Source organism: Trachymyrmex septentrionalis, unplaced genomic scaffold (assembly GCF_001594115.1).
Source record: "Trachymyrmex septentrionalis isolate Tsep2-gDNA-1 unplaced genomic scaffold, Tsep1.0 scaffold37, whole genome shotgun sequence".
NCBI classification, from domain to species: domain Eukaryota; kingdom Metazoa; phylum Arthropoda; class Insecta; order Hymenoptera; family Formicidae; genus Trachymyrmex; species Trachymyrmex septentrionalis.
The window spans coordinates 6544925-6563493 of record NW_017305536.1 but is presented as its reverse complement, the minus strand read 5'-3'; the positions used below and the strand labels follow the sequence as shown (position 1 = coordinate 6563493).

The 18569-nt window shown below is 36.1% G+C and overlaps 1 protein-coding gene across 6 annotated transcripts in view; it reads left to right on the top strand.

Annotated features, from left to right (window-relative positions):
- The window catches only part of LOC108750610 (RNA binding protein fox-1 homolog 2-like), a 304555-nt gene that overhangs the window by 174303 nt on the left and 111683 nt on the right, over positions 1-18569 (top strand). For all 6 annotated transcript variants that reach the window (XM_018490163.1, XM_018490164.1, XM_018490161.1 and 3 more), the window contains one exon: positions 17276-17566. In XM_018490163.1, coding sequence (XP_018345665.1) covers positions 17279-17566 — 288 coding nt within the window. In that variant the 5' untranslated portion in view covers positions 17276-17278. The remainder of the gene's footprint in view (positions 1-17275; positions 17567-18569) is intronic.

The window sequence follows — 18569 nt, the reverse complement described above, 5'->3', positions numbered from 1 at the left end:
TACGTCTCTTCCATCGTGCATTTTACACCCGCGTCGATTGTTACATACAAAGCTATACATTACTTACGTACAAATAGGAATGTATTTGGCCTCGCTATAAAAATGTTATTGATATCTTGTGCTACTTCAGAAGTGACGGGATTCGTAAACGAAATGTAATTCTTACATCGATAACGGGAGAGTGTCACGTGAATGTTTTGTAGCGAGGAAATTCCAAACGTGGAAGCTAAGATAAGATTAGCTATCATGATCGTTACGAGTAAATCTACTGCAAATAGGCTCTATTTGTTAGAACAGTAGACGCTTCTTTCCGACGTACGTATCTTAAGATTATCTTTCACGTCGAACAGTATATATGCTGTAAATCGTCTTGTAAGTCATTTTACACACACATACAGACGCACACGGATGTTCATAAATGTTGAGACTAAATGACTTGATGAGACTTATACAATATGTTAATGAGAGGTCGATAGGTGAAAAAGTTCGAACTTATGTCTGGAAATACTTGATTAAAAAGTTGTATGAACGTTCAAAGATTTACGGGTAAAATGCTACTTCTAGTACAGCAGGAATATTTAAAAGAGTTCAACAATCATTAGTGCGATGAATGGGAGCCTTCTCTCAGAATTTTTTTCAGAAGATAGAATTTTCGAATATTTACTATAATAATATTTGATAATATCAGCTGTTACAGTAATTACAATAAATATTCGAAAGTTCCTCCTTCTGAGAGAATACGGACTTCCATTCGTCCAATTAATGACTATCTATCCCTTCAAAATATTCCTCTACTGCACTGTTAAATTCAAATTATCAAAATATACTCAATTTGAGTGATTTTTTTTATCACTTTTACAGCCGTCGTCAATTTGACTAAAACAGAAATTAAATATTCTAATTCAAGAAATCAATTTATTTTATTTGACTTAAATTTCAGTTATTATTTATTAAGCACATGCATTAATATGAACGCATTTACTTTGAAACTAAGCAATTCAGTCATAAAAATAGATTGATTTATACATTGGCAGTTAAAAATAACAAAATGTTATTTAATTCAGGGGATTGAGTTACCATTGCTCACAGTATACTATAAATAGCAAAATAAATGCAAATCTGCTTGCGAATCTTTGAACGTTTGTAATTTTTTATAACATTTTCGGATATCATTTTATACACATATACATCGATTATCTAGAAATATGTATAATACCCTGCATATATATATATATATTTCTAAATAATCGAATGTAGGCATATACGTGACCTGATGAATCTCGGGAGGGATCACAATGTTATTCGCTCACGAAAGATACGCGATCTGGACCGGTGAGGCTTGATAATTTTTGGAGGTGAGGGTCGCGATACGACGGTAGGTTAGTACGAATCGACCGACAGCAGCACTGGTCGGAGCCCAGGCCTTCGTAACCTCCCCCTCTCCCCCCCTCTCCCCACGGTCGGCTGCGATCTCTCGAGCGTGGGCCTTTGTGCCGGGGATGGCACCGCGCCAAAATCCGTCCGTGATCCCCTCGTTCCGGAGGCGTCTACTAACGGTCCTGCGAAAACGAGCCCGATCCCAGCTCGTCGGCTCTTGGCACGTACCATTTATCGTTCGCCTAGAAAATACGCCGAGTACCGTCGCCTTGCCCGCGGCGAAACGACGTCGAAAGGGTTCTCCGAGCGCTCAAGGGCGCGGAACCCTTCAATCGAAATTTTTTATAGGGCGGGGAGGGGGCCGCTCAAGTAGAATCTTGTTTCCCCTGGGATTCTCTCTCCTGACATTGCAAAAAGGTATGACATTTTTTTTTTTTTTTTGCAGGAATCGTCGCACGAATTTGCTGGAAAATTATTAAGCTATTTATATAATATCTCCATTATAAAAGAGCCCTTTGTGAAACCCTTGCGTTTTAATATTGTAATATGAAATTTATTAAAAGCTTCGTTTCAAATTGGACGCGTTATTTATACTTTTACGCAAAGGCGCGTAACTGATTGCCATTGGAAAATCCATGAATGATAATTGCAACATTTTTCTTATTATCTAGAGCGAAGTGGCTTATTCTTTCAAATGTTCGCACTCAATTTCTCCGATTGGAACAATCGTGCGAAGATATTGAAATTTCTCTGTGCGGAACGCTATCGGAGGTATTGAAACTTCCCTCCGACGCTTCACGGCGTTGTAGGATCTCGATATGCTATCAGCGCTGCCGCGCTGGAAGAGCAAGAAGTGAATAGCGCGAAGTAGTTGCCGCGACGTAATTTAGATTCCGTCGTACGAACCGGTAGGATTTTATTGTTTTACCCATCAGTTCAGCGGAAGCGATGGTATCAAACTTCAGAAATGTCGGTAGTTGCTGAGCGAGTGCAGAGTAGGTAGTCTCTCTCTCTTGCAAGATGTCGCCGCGTATCTCACGTGGGGATCCAGAAAAAAAGACCTCCCTATCTCTAGTCTCGTCGAGGAATACCGTGCAATTTGTCCAACGTGGTATATCAATTCTTCATGAGAGAGACCAATATTTTCTCATCGGGATCTTCGACGGGACGTGACACCGTCAATGCGGATCTATCCGCGAATCGAATTTAGTTTCTTCTGAAATATACGCTTCTGTCATTCACCGCTGGACTCGTACGTGTCCAAAATTAGATCGGAATCGTCAGGGGAACGGAATTCTTTCTCGACTGAATCTTCTCGGTCTTCTTCTCGCGGCATACTTGGCGATATCATTGTTTTTTTTTTTTGGTATAAAAAAATCACCGCTTCCATAGTTTAACTGCACTGAAATTTAATATGTCTCCTACGTGCAGTTAAATTACTTTACTTTTAAAATGAGAAATCTTTTCATCATAAAAGAATTTAAAAACTGTAATAAGAAACTCTTATCTTCTTAGTTTATGAAAGAATGCAAAGTGATAATTTAAAGTTATTATCCAGAGTTTTAAGTCTCAACAGTTATTTACTTGTCTATTATAAAAAATTTAATACGAGTATGAACGTTATGTTTTATTGATCATATTAGATGAAATGTTATTTTAGGAGCTAAATGTTTCTTTCCCGGAATGTGAACTGCAAATCTATTTGTAATTATCTAATTATCGTTCGTCAAAAAAATTTTAACAGTGGTTTCCAGAGTCGCGATGTCTTCAGGGGAAACTGTTAAAATCGTTAATCCAGCTGGTGAAACGATATAACGAACAGAGCGTATATACGGGTCGATATACCATCGAGTTTCAGCCTTGTGTTTTAACAATCTCATAATTTATTCGCCTGGATTCGCCATCATGAGCTTAACAGCATGGAGGCCTTTGTGAGAAATCATCTCCCCCACAGTTTCCCCTTTGGTACTAATTTTATCGCCCATATATGCTATTCACATTTTATTATTCACACTGATAAAATGTGGTAACAGTGTATATACGCAGTATATGTACATTTTTTAGAAAGTAATTTACATATCTAAAGGGATTTATATATCCAAGTATTTACAAGAACTTTGTTCTGTTAGATGTTAACATTTTATGACGTATAAATAAATAATTTCACTGAAACAATGATTATATGAATATTTCGCAAAATTTAACATTTCATATGATATAATAATTAAAAAGTCAATTTAGTCTCCATGCTTTTTGCATAGTTTTTGCTTTCAAAATTATTTAAACAAATATATTAGGTTAAGTAAAAAGTCATTGCGTTTTTTTAAAAGACATCTATCAGTAAAAACCGCAATTACTTTCTTACCAACAATATAAATATATCTTAATAGAGTAAAGTTTCAGCTTTAAAAATCTCTTTTTTAAATTATACGATACGACAATTTTTAATGGAGTTATGAGCAATTAAAGTCAAAATAATTCTTTTATTTAATCCGCGATAACTCAGTAATCAAAAGTCGTAGGAATTTTAAAAAAAAACGATTTTGTAGGGAAAGTATCAAGCTTTCACGATAGGTAATCGAAAATTTTCTCAAATTCGTTTTGGACACGTTACAAATCCACAAAGTGAGAAGAAAATTTTTCGTCTTTTTCAGCTCGTAGTTTTTGGTATGTAAAAATTATCAAACTCATATAAACTTAAAAAATGTGATAAGCTTTTAAAAGTAGAGATTTCAAGCTTTAAAACCCTTTTTTTAAATTTGAATTTCATTCATTATTGACGAAGATATTGTATATACAACTTTGACCTAAAAAATACGCGATGACTTTTTACTTAACCTAATATGTATAAATCTTTTTCGTGGAGATACTAAAGCACGAATCTTTTTATATATTAGATTATGTGAAAGTGAATTATAGAACGAAAGGAGTATAATAGATAGTTGACTAATTTTGATATTCTATTTTTTTATTTTGAAGAAGTGTCACATTATTTGTTACGTAATGGACAATTTTATTAACTTTTGTATCGTTAATTGAATATATTTTTTTTCACGGCTATTTGTTTTTTTTTTTCTCAAAGTATGAAATATATTTAGTAGATATAAAAGTGTGACAGAATCGATAGTCCAGTTATATGGAACAATATAACGATTTATCAATAACAGCGTTACGTTTTTATGAAATTTTTGAATTACGAAAATTACAGTTTATTTTTTAAAATAGCTTGCATTGTTATGTTTTACATACAATGAACGTTCGAATCACGTGAATGATTTGGCAATGAGAATTTATGAATATAAATTTTCGTGATGATGCTTTCGTTCGAATAAAATATTTGAATAATAGTTTTACTGAAGTAAAAGTTATGATGCCGTGAAATGGCAGTAGTTAATTAGCGGTAGCTAATTATCTACTGTTATACTCGCTATGATAGATTTTTATCTAGAATTTTTCATAATAGAATCTAGACTTAGTATCACTATGGTTTTTCTTTTATATCTATATCGCCTCTCTTTTGCGACTCATTTTTTTGTTATTTTTACTCACAGCTCTTTTCGCTATTTTTATATGATATGTTCTGGGAGAACTTGTATTCTCAACATCGTAAATATCTACGCTATTCTTCCCCCCCCCCCCCTCTCACTCTCACACATACAAACACACATGCAAACACATACTTATAGGAACAATGTATAGAAAGGGGGAGGATGCGAGGGGATAAGTCCGGAAAGGGTCTATCTCCCGAAGAGGGTAATTCCGAAGGGCCACACTCACTCGAATAATGACGCCCTCATTGAGCTGTCAGTGGTTCTCAATCGCGTTGAGACTTTTCTACACTCTGTACGCATAAATAAAAATGAGTTTGGTCGTCTATAGGCTAAAGCGGGATTTATGATAAGAGAGTCAACGCTAACCGCCATAGCACGAAGGATTTTATAACACGGCTCGTTTTCTATTGATAAGCATCTAGCGACGAAATTTTAATTATAAAATGACCGTCGTCAGTCATAAGATCAGTAGGACGATCTTTATTGCGTAAGGATTCTGATCCGTTAATTACCTCGGTGAATCGTTGAATTATTTTTATCCGAGTTTATAACACTTTGGCGAAGTCACCATGAAAAAGCCCGGCTGTAATTATCAAGTTTCGGGATTGAAAGAGAGTTGAACTAGAAGCGTAGTGCACGCGCGGAAACGAGCAATATCGTTGAAAGAACCTTTCTTCCTTCGAGATGTAACTTGAATGGACCCACTGTTTCTCATCAAGTACTAACATTTCAAGGATTTCGTAGAAATTAGATAATTACGGTAATAAAAATAATCTTATGACTTTTTTTTTATAACGTATTTAATTATATGCACACGTTAGGTCGTTCGGGTTAATTTTCACCATTTTCTCAAGTATACAAAAGTTAAGTGATTCTTACATATACTTTGATATCTCGAGAAAATATTTATAAAGTAGTGTATTAGTAAAAATAGAAAAGATAGAGACTATTTAGCCAAATACTCCTCTACGTATTTCAAAGAAAATAAACAGTAGAACATGTAGACTCAATCAATTTTATTAAGAGTTAATATAATAGGGACAAATTTATTAATCATTTTTTTCGAATAAAATACTAATGGCATTCTTCTGCAGATTGTGTACTCTTTAAATTGTTTCAAGTGAGATTTTACTCTAAGAAATTTACGAACATTCACCTGCATTTTGGAAACTAAGCCGTTTAGGACATACGTTTATATGGACTTTTTCACTTGAAATAGAATAAAGAATCGCTCTGTTGAGTATGGCAATATATTATACTTAACTACTAACCCCTGTGTATCAACAACTGCGTCAACGTTTTATGATTAACGTTTTGACCTCGGCACTTTTGGCGATCCGATTCGGGACACAATCCGGAGATTAGTAAAAAGTACACGAGTCCAGTCAGCCGAGTTTCAAGCGCGATTCCATCTTCGGACTCGTCGAACGACGAAATCTCGTTACGTACCTCGTTGCCTTGGCGTTTCCCCTGGGGACGCGGAATTTTTCAATTTCCTGTCGCTCCCGCGATCTCCCGATGCTCGTATTTCGCGAGTCTCTAGATACTGGGCTCATTTCCGAGTTCTCGAGTGCGCGCGCTCACACTGATAAAAGTTGTTCGCATTTGGACGATTTATGAAACTTTCGCGCTTCCGGACAGCGTACGCGCAGCACGGTGATATCAATTCGCACGGCAGGGCCAGTTCTCGCGAAATCTCGACAGGAGCGCCATTTTTACTGTACCCACGACAATGCGAAAACTGATTTCATAACTCCGAGCGCGCGCGCTGTCATATCGCGAACACGTTTTATTGATAAAGTAACGATGTAAATGGTGAAAAAACGCATTTAGATTTTTATCTTTGAGTTTCACGATTATTGTCCGGATTGTTGAGATAATATGACTTTACTCGAATGATGAATGAATTGAACGTAATCTCACCACTTTTGCAGTTTGTAGAAACGCCGCTCTGCGGTAAAAGCCGCGTGACATTTATCGTATTAATTTATATCAACGAATGGAATTGGAGCGGAGTAATGTTATTAATATACATAAAATAACCTATATCCGCAAATACAGGTGTTATCGATTCGCTGCGACATTTGCTCATCTTTTACATACATGCTCTAAATTTTCTTGATTCTTCAAATCTCTACTTCTAACCGTAAATATCGAGTTTATGTGTTTGCATGCGAAATAATTAGACTTTATTTTTTAGACATGTCGCTTTGTAAGCAGTTTTTCGATCATCAGGTTAGTCTTTCTTCTAAGCAGGCTTTAGAATTATCATGTTTCAGTTAGAGATTCGTCGTTTAGAGTAGTTTTGTCAAAATTAAAAATACCTCGTTTATTGTGCGGATTTAGATAATAAAAAAAAAAATGGTACGGTATACGCGCAAAAAAGCAATAATAACATAAGGAGAGATTAAAAATTGTATATTATCGTTAAATCGTTAAATTTTCATTTTTTAAAGCTTTTCGTAAATATTTATAAATCGTCCATGGTAATTCTTATTTTATGCTAAAAATTACGATATATATTTCTGCGACTGACGAGGACTAAGTATAGAGAGTCGAAACGTATCGTCGGAAAATTATAATTGTGGAAAATAAATTTTACTTTGTCACACCTAATTATAACTCGTTCAATATGTTGACTCGGGTTTGCTATTTATTAATTTGTTACAAATAATAGCGTAGAGAATTGTTTTTTAATTTATATTGTAATATAAAAATTATGAAATGAGGAAGATGATGTGACACGCAGAAACGAAGTTGTCTAGAGAAATATTAAATGTTAAGAATTAATCGTCAAAGTACAATATTGCAATTTACAAAAGTTTTTACAGCCACTAAAAAGCTGATGGCGCATAAAATTTCTCTCGGAATCTTGGATACGCATGTAGATAAACACAGTTTAACGATCGTTAAATGTTGCAAGCATATAGCACATTTATCGCACGTAACGTCGTATATCTCTGCAGTATTTTTTTTTTTTTTTTTACGGATAAAATCTCCCGGCCTGGTGGAGCGCGCACGTCAAATTCTCGCGAACCGCTTTAATTTCCCCGGCTGTGTATTTTTCGACGAAAATAGCGCGCTTTGCGAAAAGGAAGCGGCGCGGTCGCTATCATAGCTTTACATGCGTGTGAAAATTTACGTGCGGAGGCAGAGATAGCTGAAGGTCGTGGATGCGTTCAATGTCTGACAAAATGGACTGAATTCTCTTTGAAATCGTCATTCGCTGACAGGTAAACACGAGTACTCTCTGTGATCATTCGACCATGAGGCAGAACGCTTGCCGATCGTTATCACGTAACGTAGATCGGTTCGCTCTGATTCACAGATGGGTTCCTTATCGTTATAATGCCGCTGCCGTGCAAGATACAGATCGCTCAACGAGAATATACAGCAGATGTAAATTCGTGAACATGAAAGGTCTGATGTGTCGAATTTTTTTTCTGGTTAAAAACAGTTCCCATCTCGCGAAGGATAATCCAGTCGGTTTATCTGATTCTATCCGCGGTAACTAATTAATACTATTAATACTATTAACCCAGACACTTATCGCTAAGATTAATCATTATTGAATATATTTATACAAGATTTCTGGAGATAATCACAATGAGATGTATAGATTTAAATAGATAGAGACTCTCCGTGTGCCAAAAGAGAGACACAGCGCGAAGCTGCTTACGTAACGTATCGTTACGTGACGGAAGAGCCGATCGATGTCGACGATCGATGGCGGATGTAATTACCACGTAGACAGCGACTTTTGTGCTCCGTTGTGTACATGTATTGTATATTGGCTACCAACCGCTACATAATTTAACATAAGATTGCACGCTATATAAGATTTGCAATGCTACGTCAGGCACTCCCACTCAAATGGGCGATTTCCTTTGTGCGGCTAGATGTCGATCTCAGGAGAACAGGGCCCCCGGTTATTGACGACGCTTTGTTACATGGGGCCCAAAGTGCCCCCGAGTGGCGTGAACGCGCCCTGCTGAATGACGACCCGGCTTCCCGACCGGGAAGAGGCTCTTTAGAAACGATCCACTAGCAACGGGCCATCCATTAGCGCGAATTAGAGTATTTAACTCGGCGAGCGAGGGGAATGAGGAAAAGAGGCGCGATCGTGCGAGAAGGAGGCATTTAGGAATGAGAATGGAAGAGATCGCATTCTCTTCCATTCCGTGTTGTTATGACCTGACTTGGCTGGCTGGATCGTAACGATTTCGTCGCGAATTAAAGTTTCCAGTTCGCTTTCTTTCTCCTACGCGGAAGGATCGATTTTTTGCCCGAGTTAAAAAATTAAAAAATTAAAAATTAAAAAATTTAGAAATAGACAGATCTGAAAATGATAATTTTGCTGGGGGCTATCAGGATTAGTTTTCGAAAAATTTATTATTATTTATTCGAAATTTAAGAGAATTAATTTTCTTCTGAAGAATATATATTACAAAATTGATCGAATTGATACAAGTAACGATTAATAAACATTGTTGGCCGTCCGCGTCATCATGTTCAGCTTTTAAATTTTAATTGGGATAAAATATTTCATTAACTACGCTCAATTTTGCCAAGTTATAAATTAATAGTAAATAAAACGAGTTGATAATATTATCAATCGTAACAGTCGTATAATAAAAATAATAGTATCGTCTCAGTGCAAAGGCACAACACGGTATAAAGAACGATATCGCGGAAAACTAAATAACACGCATCATAAAACATTTTTATGATTTCCGTCGATACTTTTTAGCTTGTCAATTCCGGGAAACGCCACGTAATAAAGATTCATAATATTTTCTATAGACGCTTATTCTCGTCCGGCATCAAAATGAGACTTTGCCAATCATAGGACGAAAAATCTACATAGACAAAGTGGAAGACCCATAGAGAAGGATATGCCGGATGTACTTTAAGCTCGTTGGGTCGGAAAACCTCCCGCCATTATCCGCTTTCTCTCTGTTTCTATTCTAGCTTCTGCCTTGTTCTTTGTCTCTCTTTCTCTTGCTCTCTCTCTCTCTCTCTCTCTCTCTCTCTCTCTCTCTCTCTCTCTTTCTCTCGGGCCTTGTGTTCGCTATTGATTTCAGGTTTATTCTTGGCGGTTCTCGTTCGCTTTGCTGGCGTCAAAACATCGAAAGGACGAGGAAGGGTGGCTGTACTACCAGCGCGCGCGTTTCGAATCCTAATACTCAAGGGCAGACCGCTGTCGCAGAAACTTAAAATCGCCCCGTGTCGGCACGCTCGTGAGAGTACTCGAGATGAAAACCCGATGGTTAAATTACGAGCACTTTGCTCGTGCTCTGTGTGTGTGTGTGTGTGTGTGTGTCTGCTACTGAAATTATTGCTCGCTTTCTGGATATGACGTAATGGCAGTTGCACCGTTTCTACGAAAAAGCACCGTGAAGTAACAACATCTTCATGAAAGTAGATGCGTTGTGTAGGTACCTTTATAGATTTTTAAACAGCATTTGTTACATGCCACTTGTAAACTTTTAATCATGTCTTGGATTTTTCCATTCCGTTCAATTATATTCGATTGCGTCCAAATAATCCAAATTATTGTATTAGGTAACTATAAACTACTGATTTTTTCCTATAAATTGTGATTTGAATTATAATGTTAAATAATAAGTCTGTAATTTAGTAGGGGGAAGAAAATCTGAGTAGTCAGCGTTCGTTTAAGCTTAGTGTTAGCTAAATGCGAGGGAAAGTTAAACGGTATATAGATAGAAAGTATTTTAGTTGTGTTTATGCAAGTCAGCGTGAGACAGCACACTCTCTGATTCCTGTTTTTATCAGATCATCTTTAAGCAACGTTTTGTTTTTAGAAAATGCCTTAATTGTTACAAATTCGAACGTATTATCTTATAATTTATATATATATGTATATATATATATATTTTTTTTTAACTTTCCCTTCCATTTTTCTTTTCTTTTTATTTGTGTACTTTTTTAAAATATGAATATAACGAAATTTCATATAAAGTTAATGAAAATTGCATTTATCTTGGCATTATTTTTCGTTAATATATTGTTTCTTCTATAATTTATTTCTGAAATATTAATTCAATTTAATTGAATGTATATTAGATAGTAGTTCAACATCTTAACACTCGACCGAAAAGGCGCTTTGTATTTAAAGTCTTAATATTAATATATTGTATGATAATATCCGAAAGAGGATGCATACTTCTGGGAAATCGCATTGTTTCTTTCTTCGCCGTGGGGGATGCGTCTTTCTTGATTTTTCTGTCGCGGTTGTATCGTCGGTGTAGCATCGAGATGCTCGTTTTTGCATTTTAAACATAGCGCTATGCATCCTGATACAGCTGCGAATAGCAACGCGCGAATAAGCTGTTTCCCGACCCACGCCATTGTCTCGAACGCGGCACGGAATTACAAACATATCCATTATTTTGCAGCTATTCTGTGAAATTGCAATAATATCATTTCCATATTTGATATTACGAAAATGAGTTAATTCGCAAAACAGCAGTTTCGCGCGAATTAAGTTTAAAATGCTAAGTTCCGCGTTGCTAACGTTGTGTATTTTATAATTAAGTTAATTCTCTATTCGTTAAGAGTTGATTTATTCTTTCTTCATAAAACCATCCGCATTTGTCATACCTTCATTAATTCATAACTAGAATATATGAGTCAGTCCTGGTCACTTGGTGTGACACCCTAATTTTTCAATAGTATAATAGATAATTATTTGAAGTAAATTTATGTCTCACAATTTCATTTTTATAGTTTTGACATTGAAACATTTTTTTTTTTTTTTTTTCAACAAAAACCTTATTGATAAAAATTAGTAACAAAACTGGTAATAAAATTTTTAGTGACTTTCAAGGGAACTATATGTTATTTATTGAAAATATTTTCATTTGACACATGTGCTTCTATAAAATAGAGGAATTTGCAACTATGCGAAACGCAGTGTGAGACTTGCGCGATGAAACGGCGCGTTTATGCAATCCATTTCGATTTGCGCATCTCCTCGCGGTCCCGCGCGAAACAGCCTCTTCTCGTAGCTATCGCGTTTGCTTTTTCTACTGCCAATTCCGATAACGTTGATTCTCCATGCAGATCGACAAGCCAGTTCCCTGGTTTGCCGGTTATTCGCCTCCCAACCCCCCAATTTTAGTCGATAAGACAGGCGCTGTGCATGCGAAAAGTGCCATTTTGTTTGGTCGATGGTACTCTCTCGAAATAGGTCGTTGGTCTGATATAGTACTCGCATGAATCGATCTGAAGCAGAGAGGCCGATACGTTGAGATAACTCGGATTTCGTAGCCCGTGCTAGCTTAGCTCTTCGTAACACGAGATGCAAGTGATCCGCGTGAGTACTTTAGGTTGTAACGATCATCCTTGCCAATTCTGCGGTGTGCAAAGTTCTGAAAATCAAAGGGCAAGCGATATGAAGTAATACGATCTTATTTATTTAAAGTTTCATCTCTTCGCGCCCCTCTCTATCTCTTCTTTCATATAATTTATATTAAATACAATATATATCTAAATTATTTTCTTTCCTTAAAATCTTTCAAATTCTATGTTATTTTGATGATTTTTTATATTAAAAATTAAAAAAAAAAAAACTACAATTTATAAAATTAAAATTCACACGAAAAGAATGATTTTATTAAAGATACACAAATTTAGTTAAAGAGATATAGATCTGAAAGTAATTTTGGACCAAGCTAATTACGTATGCAGGACGTTCATTTCCTAACATAATTAATTTGACGATTCAACAAAATTATCTCCATATCTGCATCTATAACTTAATTTTTTAAATACTTCAGCAAAATTGTTTCTTCTACTATTAATGCATAATTAAATTGTTTGAAATTAAAATAAAAGTTTCTCGCAAAAATATTGACTTTTAATTATAATACAATTCAAATTTAGTTTAAAATAGCTAAGAGGGTTATGTCAGACTCAACGATGCTCATAATAATCCGTGTGAACCCAATAGAAGATGAATCGACAATTCGCGTAACCGTTCGAATAATCATTCGCCTGGAGTATCCAATTAAGCAACGGCAACGCGAGCGCATTGCATTATACCGAGCAGAAACGGCACTGGAGCGCCGTGCATTTCGTCATTCATTCTCTACGCCCGAGGTAGCTGATCGAATTAACGTTGGGGTCATTAAAATTTTTTTTTCATTACGTTCCTCGAGCTCGCGCACGCGATCGCCGTAAGGCCCAGCGATGGCGATACGCTCCGCTGACGCCGAAGGGGAAGCATGCTCTGAATGGTCCCTTGTATGTACTACCGCTCGCGGGAAGTCTCGCTCTGTTCACAATTATAAAAAAAAAAAGGGGGAAGAAGAAGGAGCAGACGACAAAGAACTGTTAGACTGTCGTTGACCGAGCGAGAACGAACCGTTCACTAAAATGGAATTGAGAATTTTATCTTGGAAGTCTTCGACAATGGGGGTGCCCGAGATACTTAATCCTTCGAAAAAGATTTGAAAGCGATATTTGCAACGTTGACAAATCTCTGCGATTATTTAAAGAATTTTTGTTTAAAATTATTTGTCCGTGTCACAACAAGCATTCCGTTGTCTGCTAACACGAATAATTTTAACGTAATATTTTATTCGTGGCAGACAGAAACTTCCTTCTAGCTCCGCTTATGAACGTGACTTGAATTTGATACGATTTGACGTGACTCGAGTTTAATTTTAACATGCCGCATTCCAACTTCCGGCAGCTATTACGACATACGAAGAAATATCTACGCTCGACTATATTGCAAAGTTCAAACTTTTGCCAGGATTTTCTCGTATTCGCGAACGAGTTGATTCTAAACAAATTAGAAAAATCAATCAACGGGAGCAGTTAATGATCGGGAAGTTAAATCTATAATATTTCTTCGTACTTATCGATTAGGGAGATTAATGCGTTTTTAATCCTTCCTAATGTTCTTTATCTTCGTGATCAGGACGAAGAGTCGTGACTTTATCTCAGCCAATCGGAAGACATATTTCCCGTGTCAGGGATAGAAAATTAGGTCGGTTCGGGATCACGTTCTTCAGCGTGTACGCTCTCCTTTTTCTTATCCTGTCCCTTTCGTTGATTAAGCTACGCTTGCGGAATAGAAAGCCGATAGAAGGGGAATGTGATGTGCAGAGCCAGAGGCGACTTTCCTCGATTTCGCTTAAACTTAGTTTCAGTTCTCATTCGCCGCGAGGCTTTTCTAAAGGGATTTCTTCACACGTGGAGTACACTGCTCCACGTATCCTTTCATTGATTGTCTTTTGTATGAACAATGTATACTTCCTCGCAGAGATTACCTCTCTTGTTTCTATTCATTGTGTTCGTTAGATTTTGCTTGGTAATGTAAATCACCGATCGTGATCAGACTTTTGAAATCTTGTTCTAACAGTTTTTTTTTCGCGGTTTTGTTAGAATTCTATTTGTATGAATATCCGTAATTAAATCTCGGATGGAAAAAAATTGTCTTCGTGTTACAAACTTCTTTGAAAAGACAATTTCATATTCGTGTACAGCTTTGCTAGCGAATGCAGTTGCTGACAAACTTTACGGAATTGATTTTCAAAGAAATCACATTCTGAGATAATAAAAATAAATGTAAAAGCTAAAAATAAATATGATATAATATAAATGAAATTAAATGAAATTAGATTTATTATATAAGTGTGTGGATTCATTATTGACGATATCGACATGGATTATAATTATGCATTTTAAATATTAAACATCAATTTTACAATTAAAAGGCACAATATATTCTGCACATATGCATTTATGATATATTATGTATTTCTCATTGCTTTCATACGATATATTACATTATGTATTTCTCATTGCTTTTGTATGGCGTCACGTATTATAAAATGATAAATCACACTTCTGTTCTTACACAGTCATTACTTCTGACATTTTCATATAAACGACATCTGTTAATTTATCATACGCCCTGCTATCGTAATCAGACGCGAGGAATCATCTGGATCGCTGCTGCACTTTGTTGATGTCGGATATTCCATAATTACTGAGACCACGTTCTTCATTTCTCAGACTTAACAAAGGGCCCTTCCTCGCCCGGCTTCATCTCCGTTCGCTCGCGCGGCCGGTGCGTATCGGTGAAATCCGGTCTAAATCGAGTTTTCAGAAAAATGTTCAAGGTAGGAATAACAAATGGCTCTTTGGTCTCTCGCAGCGGAGCGAGGTCGAGGGGTAGCGTTCAGAAATAATCTCGAGAGAAGGGAGAAACTGGACAAACCATCTGTAACCTGCCACGCGCGAGATTGTGGATGGCACAGCCCGGGGGCGTACCATAAATTATAGTTACCCTCTGCTGTCCATAGTAAATCGTTTGCCGTCCCGCAGATCCTTCTCCGCCTTTTACACGTTCTATAAAATTGTCTCTACTTAAACTATCTGGCCTTGTAGCGAAACTAGAAAGCCTGGTTGAACGTTGATAATTTTTCACATGCACTTAGCTACTGAAAGAATTTTTTATTGTTTCATAAACCTGTTTTTTAAATAAATCGTTCAATTAAAATTGATCATTTTTACCTGATATAGAATTTTTATAACTTTTAATAAACGATCTCAAAGTAAAAATTGTAAGTATATAAAAATTTATACTTTATAGAGTTGTATCTTCGTGAACAGCGAAATGTTTTATCATAGCTTTATTTCTTATAATATATTTAATATAGTATATATTTAACGCGCGAATTATACAATGATTAATTTATATCCACATTACATATTTATTATCTGATGCAATTTAAGTATTTAATTCTACATTACTTGTATGATGTTTTAAAATATGATTATTTATATGGCGTGTTTCGGACACCTCAGTTTATCTTAATTTTCAATAGTCTCTTTAGCTATTTACAATTAAATGAAGATTGATAATATTCTATATAGGCATCTTTTAGATAAAGATAAATGCAAAAATTGTTTTTAAATTGTAAAATAATTTTCACAAAACATTATAATTTATATAAATAGCATTCGTACATGTGTTTAGTGAATTTCTAAGGTGGGAATGTTTCTGAACACCCTACGTGAGTAATGGAAGGTTAAAAGTATTTATAGTTTTTTTATTTAGCAAATTGTTAATCCAACTTCTTAAGCCCGATATTAACAAGGATATTTTTTGTCTGAAATATTTATGTGTGGATTTATTTGTGAATTTTATAAAAAAGAGAATCAAGCTTCGACTTTAGACGAGAAAGATTAGCTTTTTTATAGTTTTGGGATAAGAATGTTTTTACCGAACTAGGTTCGCGTTGAGGTATTATTCAACCAATCGTGGCCCGCCACGACATTCCAATGGAACATTGCCAGAAATCTTTCTACTATGAGTACGATTGCCTGCGGTCACGGTGAACAGTTCGCCACCGCACGAAAAATTGGCAACGCCATTTTCGCCATTATCTTTCATCTCTAACGATCTCGGAAAGATCAGAAAAACTGAATCAAACCTACTTACAGTAAGAAAAATATTTCTCTTCCTTAAATTGCGAATGATGGACGAGACAGTGTTTATAACGTTAGAGAAAGTAATAAGATATATGTAATAAGATATCTGTTTATCTATTTAAATTATTACAAATTATAAATAGTGTGTTTTGATTTTATTAAAAATTACGAGATTAATTCATTTCTTTAAGTTAGAACATGTCTCCATTTGTCGATTTATTAGATCATATAAAATCAATGTAAAATAATTATATGATAGACAGGATAATTTAGTAACTATTTAAATCTGATAGACATCAGAAAGTTTTAATTAGTAATTATCAATTTTCTGTTGTTGATTCGAAGTTTGTAACTTATATTAATATTGATACGTATAATTAATTGAATAAATTGAATATTGTATTAATAAATATTGTATTAATAAATAATGATAAGAAAAATAACCAAATCATAATCATAAATTAATTAAGTTATCATTATTCTTAGTAGTCTTACAAGTAAAAACGAACTTGTATGAAATCCTAAACTTTTCGAGTCATTGAAGTCACGTTTACACACACACGCACGCACGCACACACACACACACACACTGAAAAAGATGTTATATCAATAACATTATTTTAACCGATAATAATTTTATTTATTCATAACTATTAATGGAACGAATAAAATGTTATTAAAACCAGAGCACGTATTCGTTTCATAAATAGCGTTATTAATTTAATACAATTATTTTCGATACAAATAATATTGTTGATATAATTTTTTTTTTTCCAGTGCATTTGTCGATATTAAAATAACCCTTTAATTTATCCTTGCCCTTAATCTTATGTCGCTTTGATTGAGCATTGAAACTCACAAGAAATTTTTTCCAGCATATGGTGCAGACAGGGATGGCTGCGCCCTATGGTGGGGGTGTCTTCCCTCCTCCGGTAAACGGGGTCGCGGGTGTCGTGGGGGCGGCCGGTGCAGCCGGTGACGTTAAGCCACCGCCACCAGTGACGGTGAAGGAGGAGAATGCCGGTGCGCCCCAGCAACCACCCCCGACCGGCGGGCCCCAGGTGCCGCCTGCGGCGGGCGCACCCCATCCCGCCGCCCCTGGTGCGCCGACCGCTGCCAGCTTCAGTCCGCCACCGCCTCCGAACGGGGTCGATCAACAGGCCATCGTAAGTTTCTGACTCTTAATTAACACGACTGTGTCAAATCGGTCGATGAGCACATCGATTATCACTCTTGCTACAAAACTCCGTAATGACAATGATTAGGAAAGGAGCAAGTTCTCTTTACATAAAATATCGTAGGCATCGAAATTAGTTATTAATTACTATAATAAGTTAAATTAATTTAGATTAATTTTTAAACGTTTAAATTTAAATATTTTCTAATAATTATATACGCGTTCTTAAATACGAGACATTTGTTTAGCATTTAAAAATGGTAAAGTATGAAATTAACATTGATGTGGAGCCTTTTTATATCCTCCAAGTATAATTCTGAATGTTATATATTACAAGCATTTTCTGTAGGAGACTTTTCTTAGGACCGCGATGTCCGGTCTCTTTTCGTGAACAAATATAAAAATATCGAAAGTATAACGAAAAAAAGGTTAAGGACGATGCGTTGTTAGCTGTTTAAGCCAGTACGGTGCACCAAAATAAACCGCAAGCAAGCGCAGGAGCCCGTTGAAGTAACTAATCCTTTCGAATGTTCTTGACGTTCGTGACAACGCCGAGGTTGTACGTTACATTCCGAAGTAGCCCCTTACGAGCCACGTGGAGCACTTTCAAGATTCTAGTGTACATTCCCTTACCGGAGAACCAAACTTCTTGAACCGCGCACGCCTCCCTTCGTCCTCTTTCCCAAGGCGCGGCCGTCATCCCGTCACGTAGTTGTGGTCGCGGTCAATGATTCTGGACACGTATGAATGAAGAAGAGACGTTGTTGCCTCCGATGCGACGACGAGTGAATTCTACGAAGGACAGCCCCTTGTAATTCATAGCAAAGTGCGCGGTAGACGGAAAGAGTTACTTACAGATTGAATAAAAAGAATTTCCTCTCTCTTGACAAGGCGTTATGCGTCTTGTTTGCGATGTAATATGTTTCATTCATGATAAAACACAGTGAGTGAAAAAACAATCATTAACGTTGGTGTTCATCCATAGTTCATTC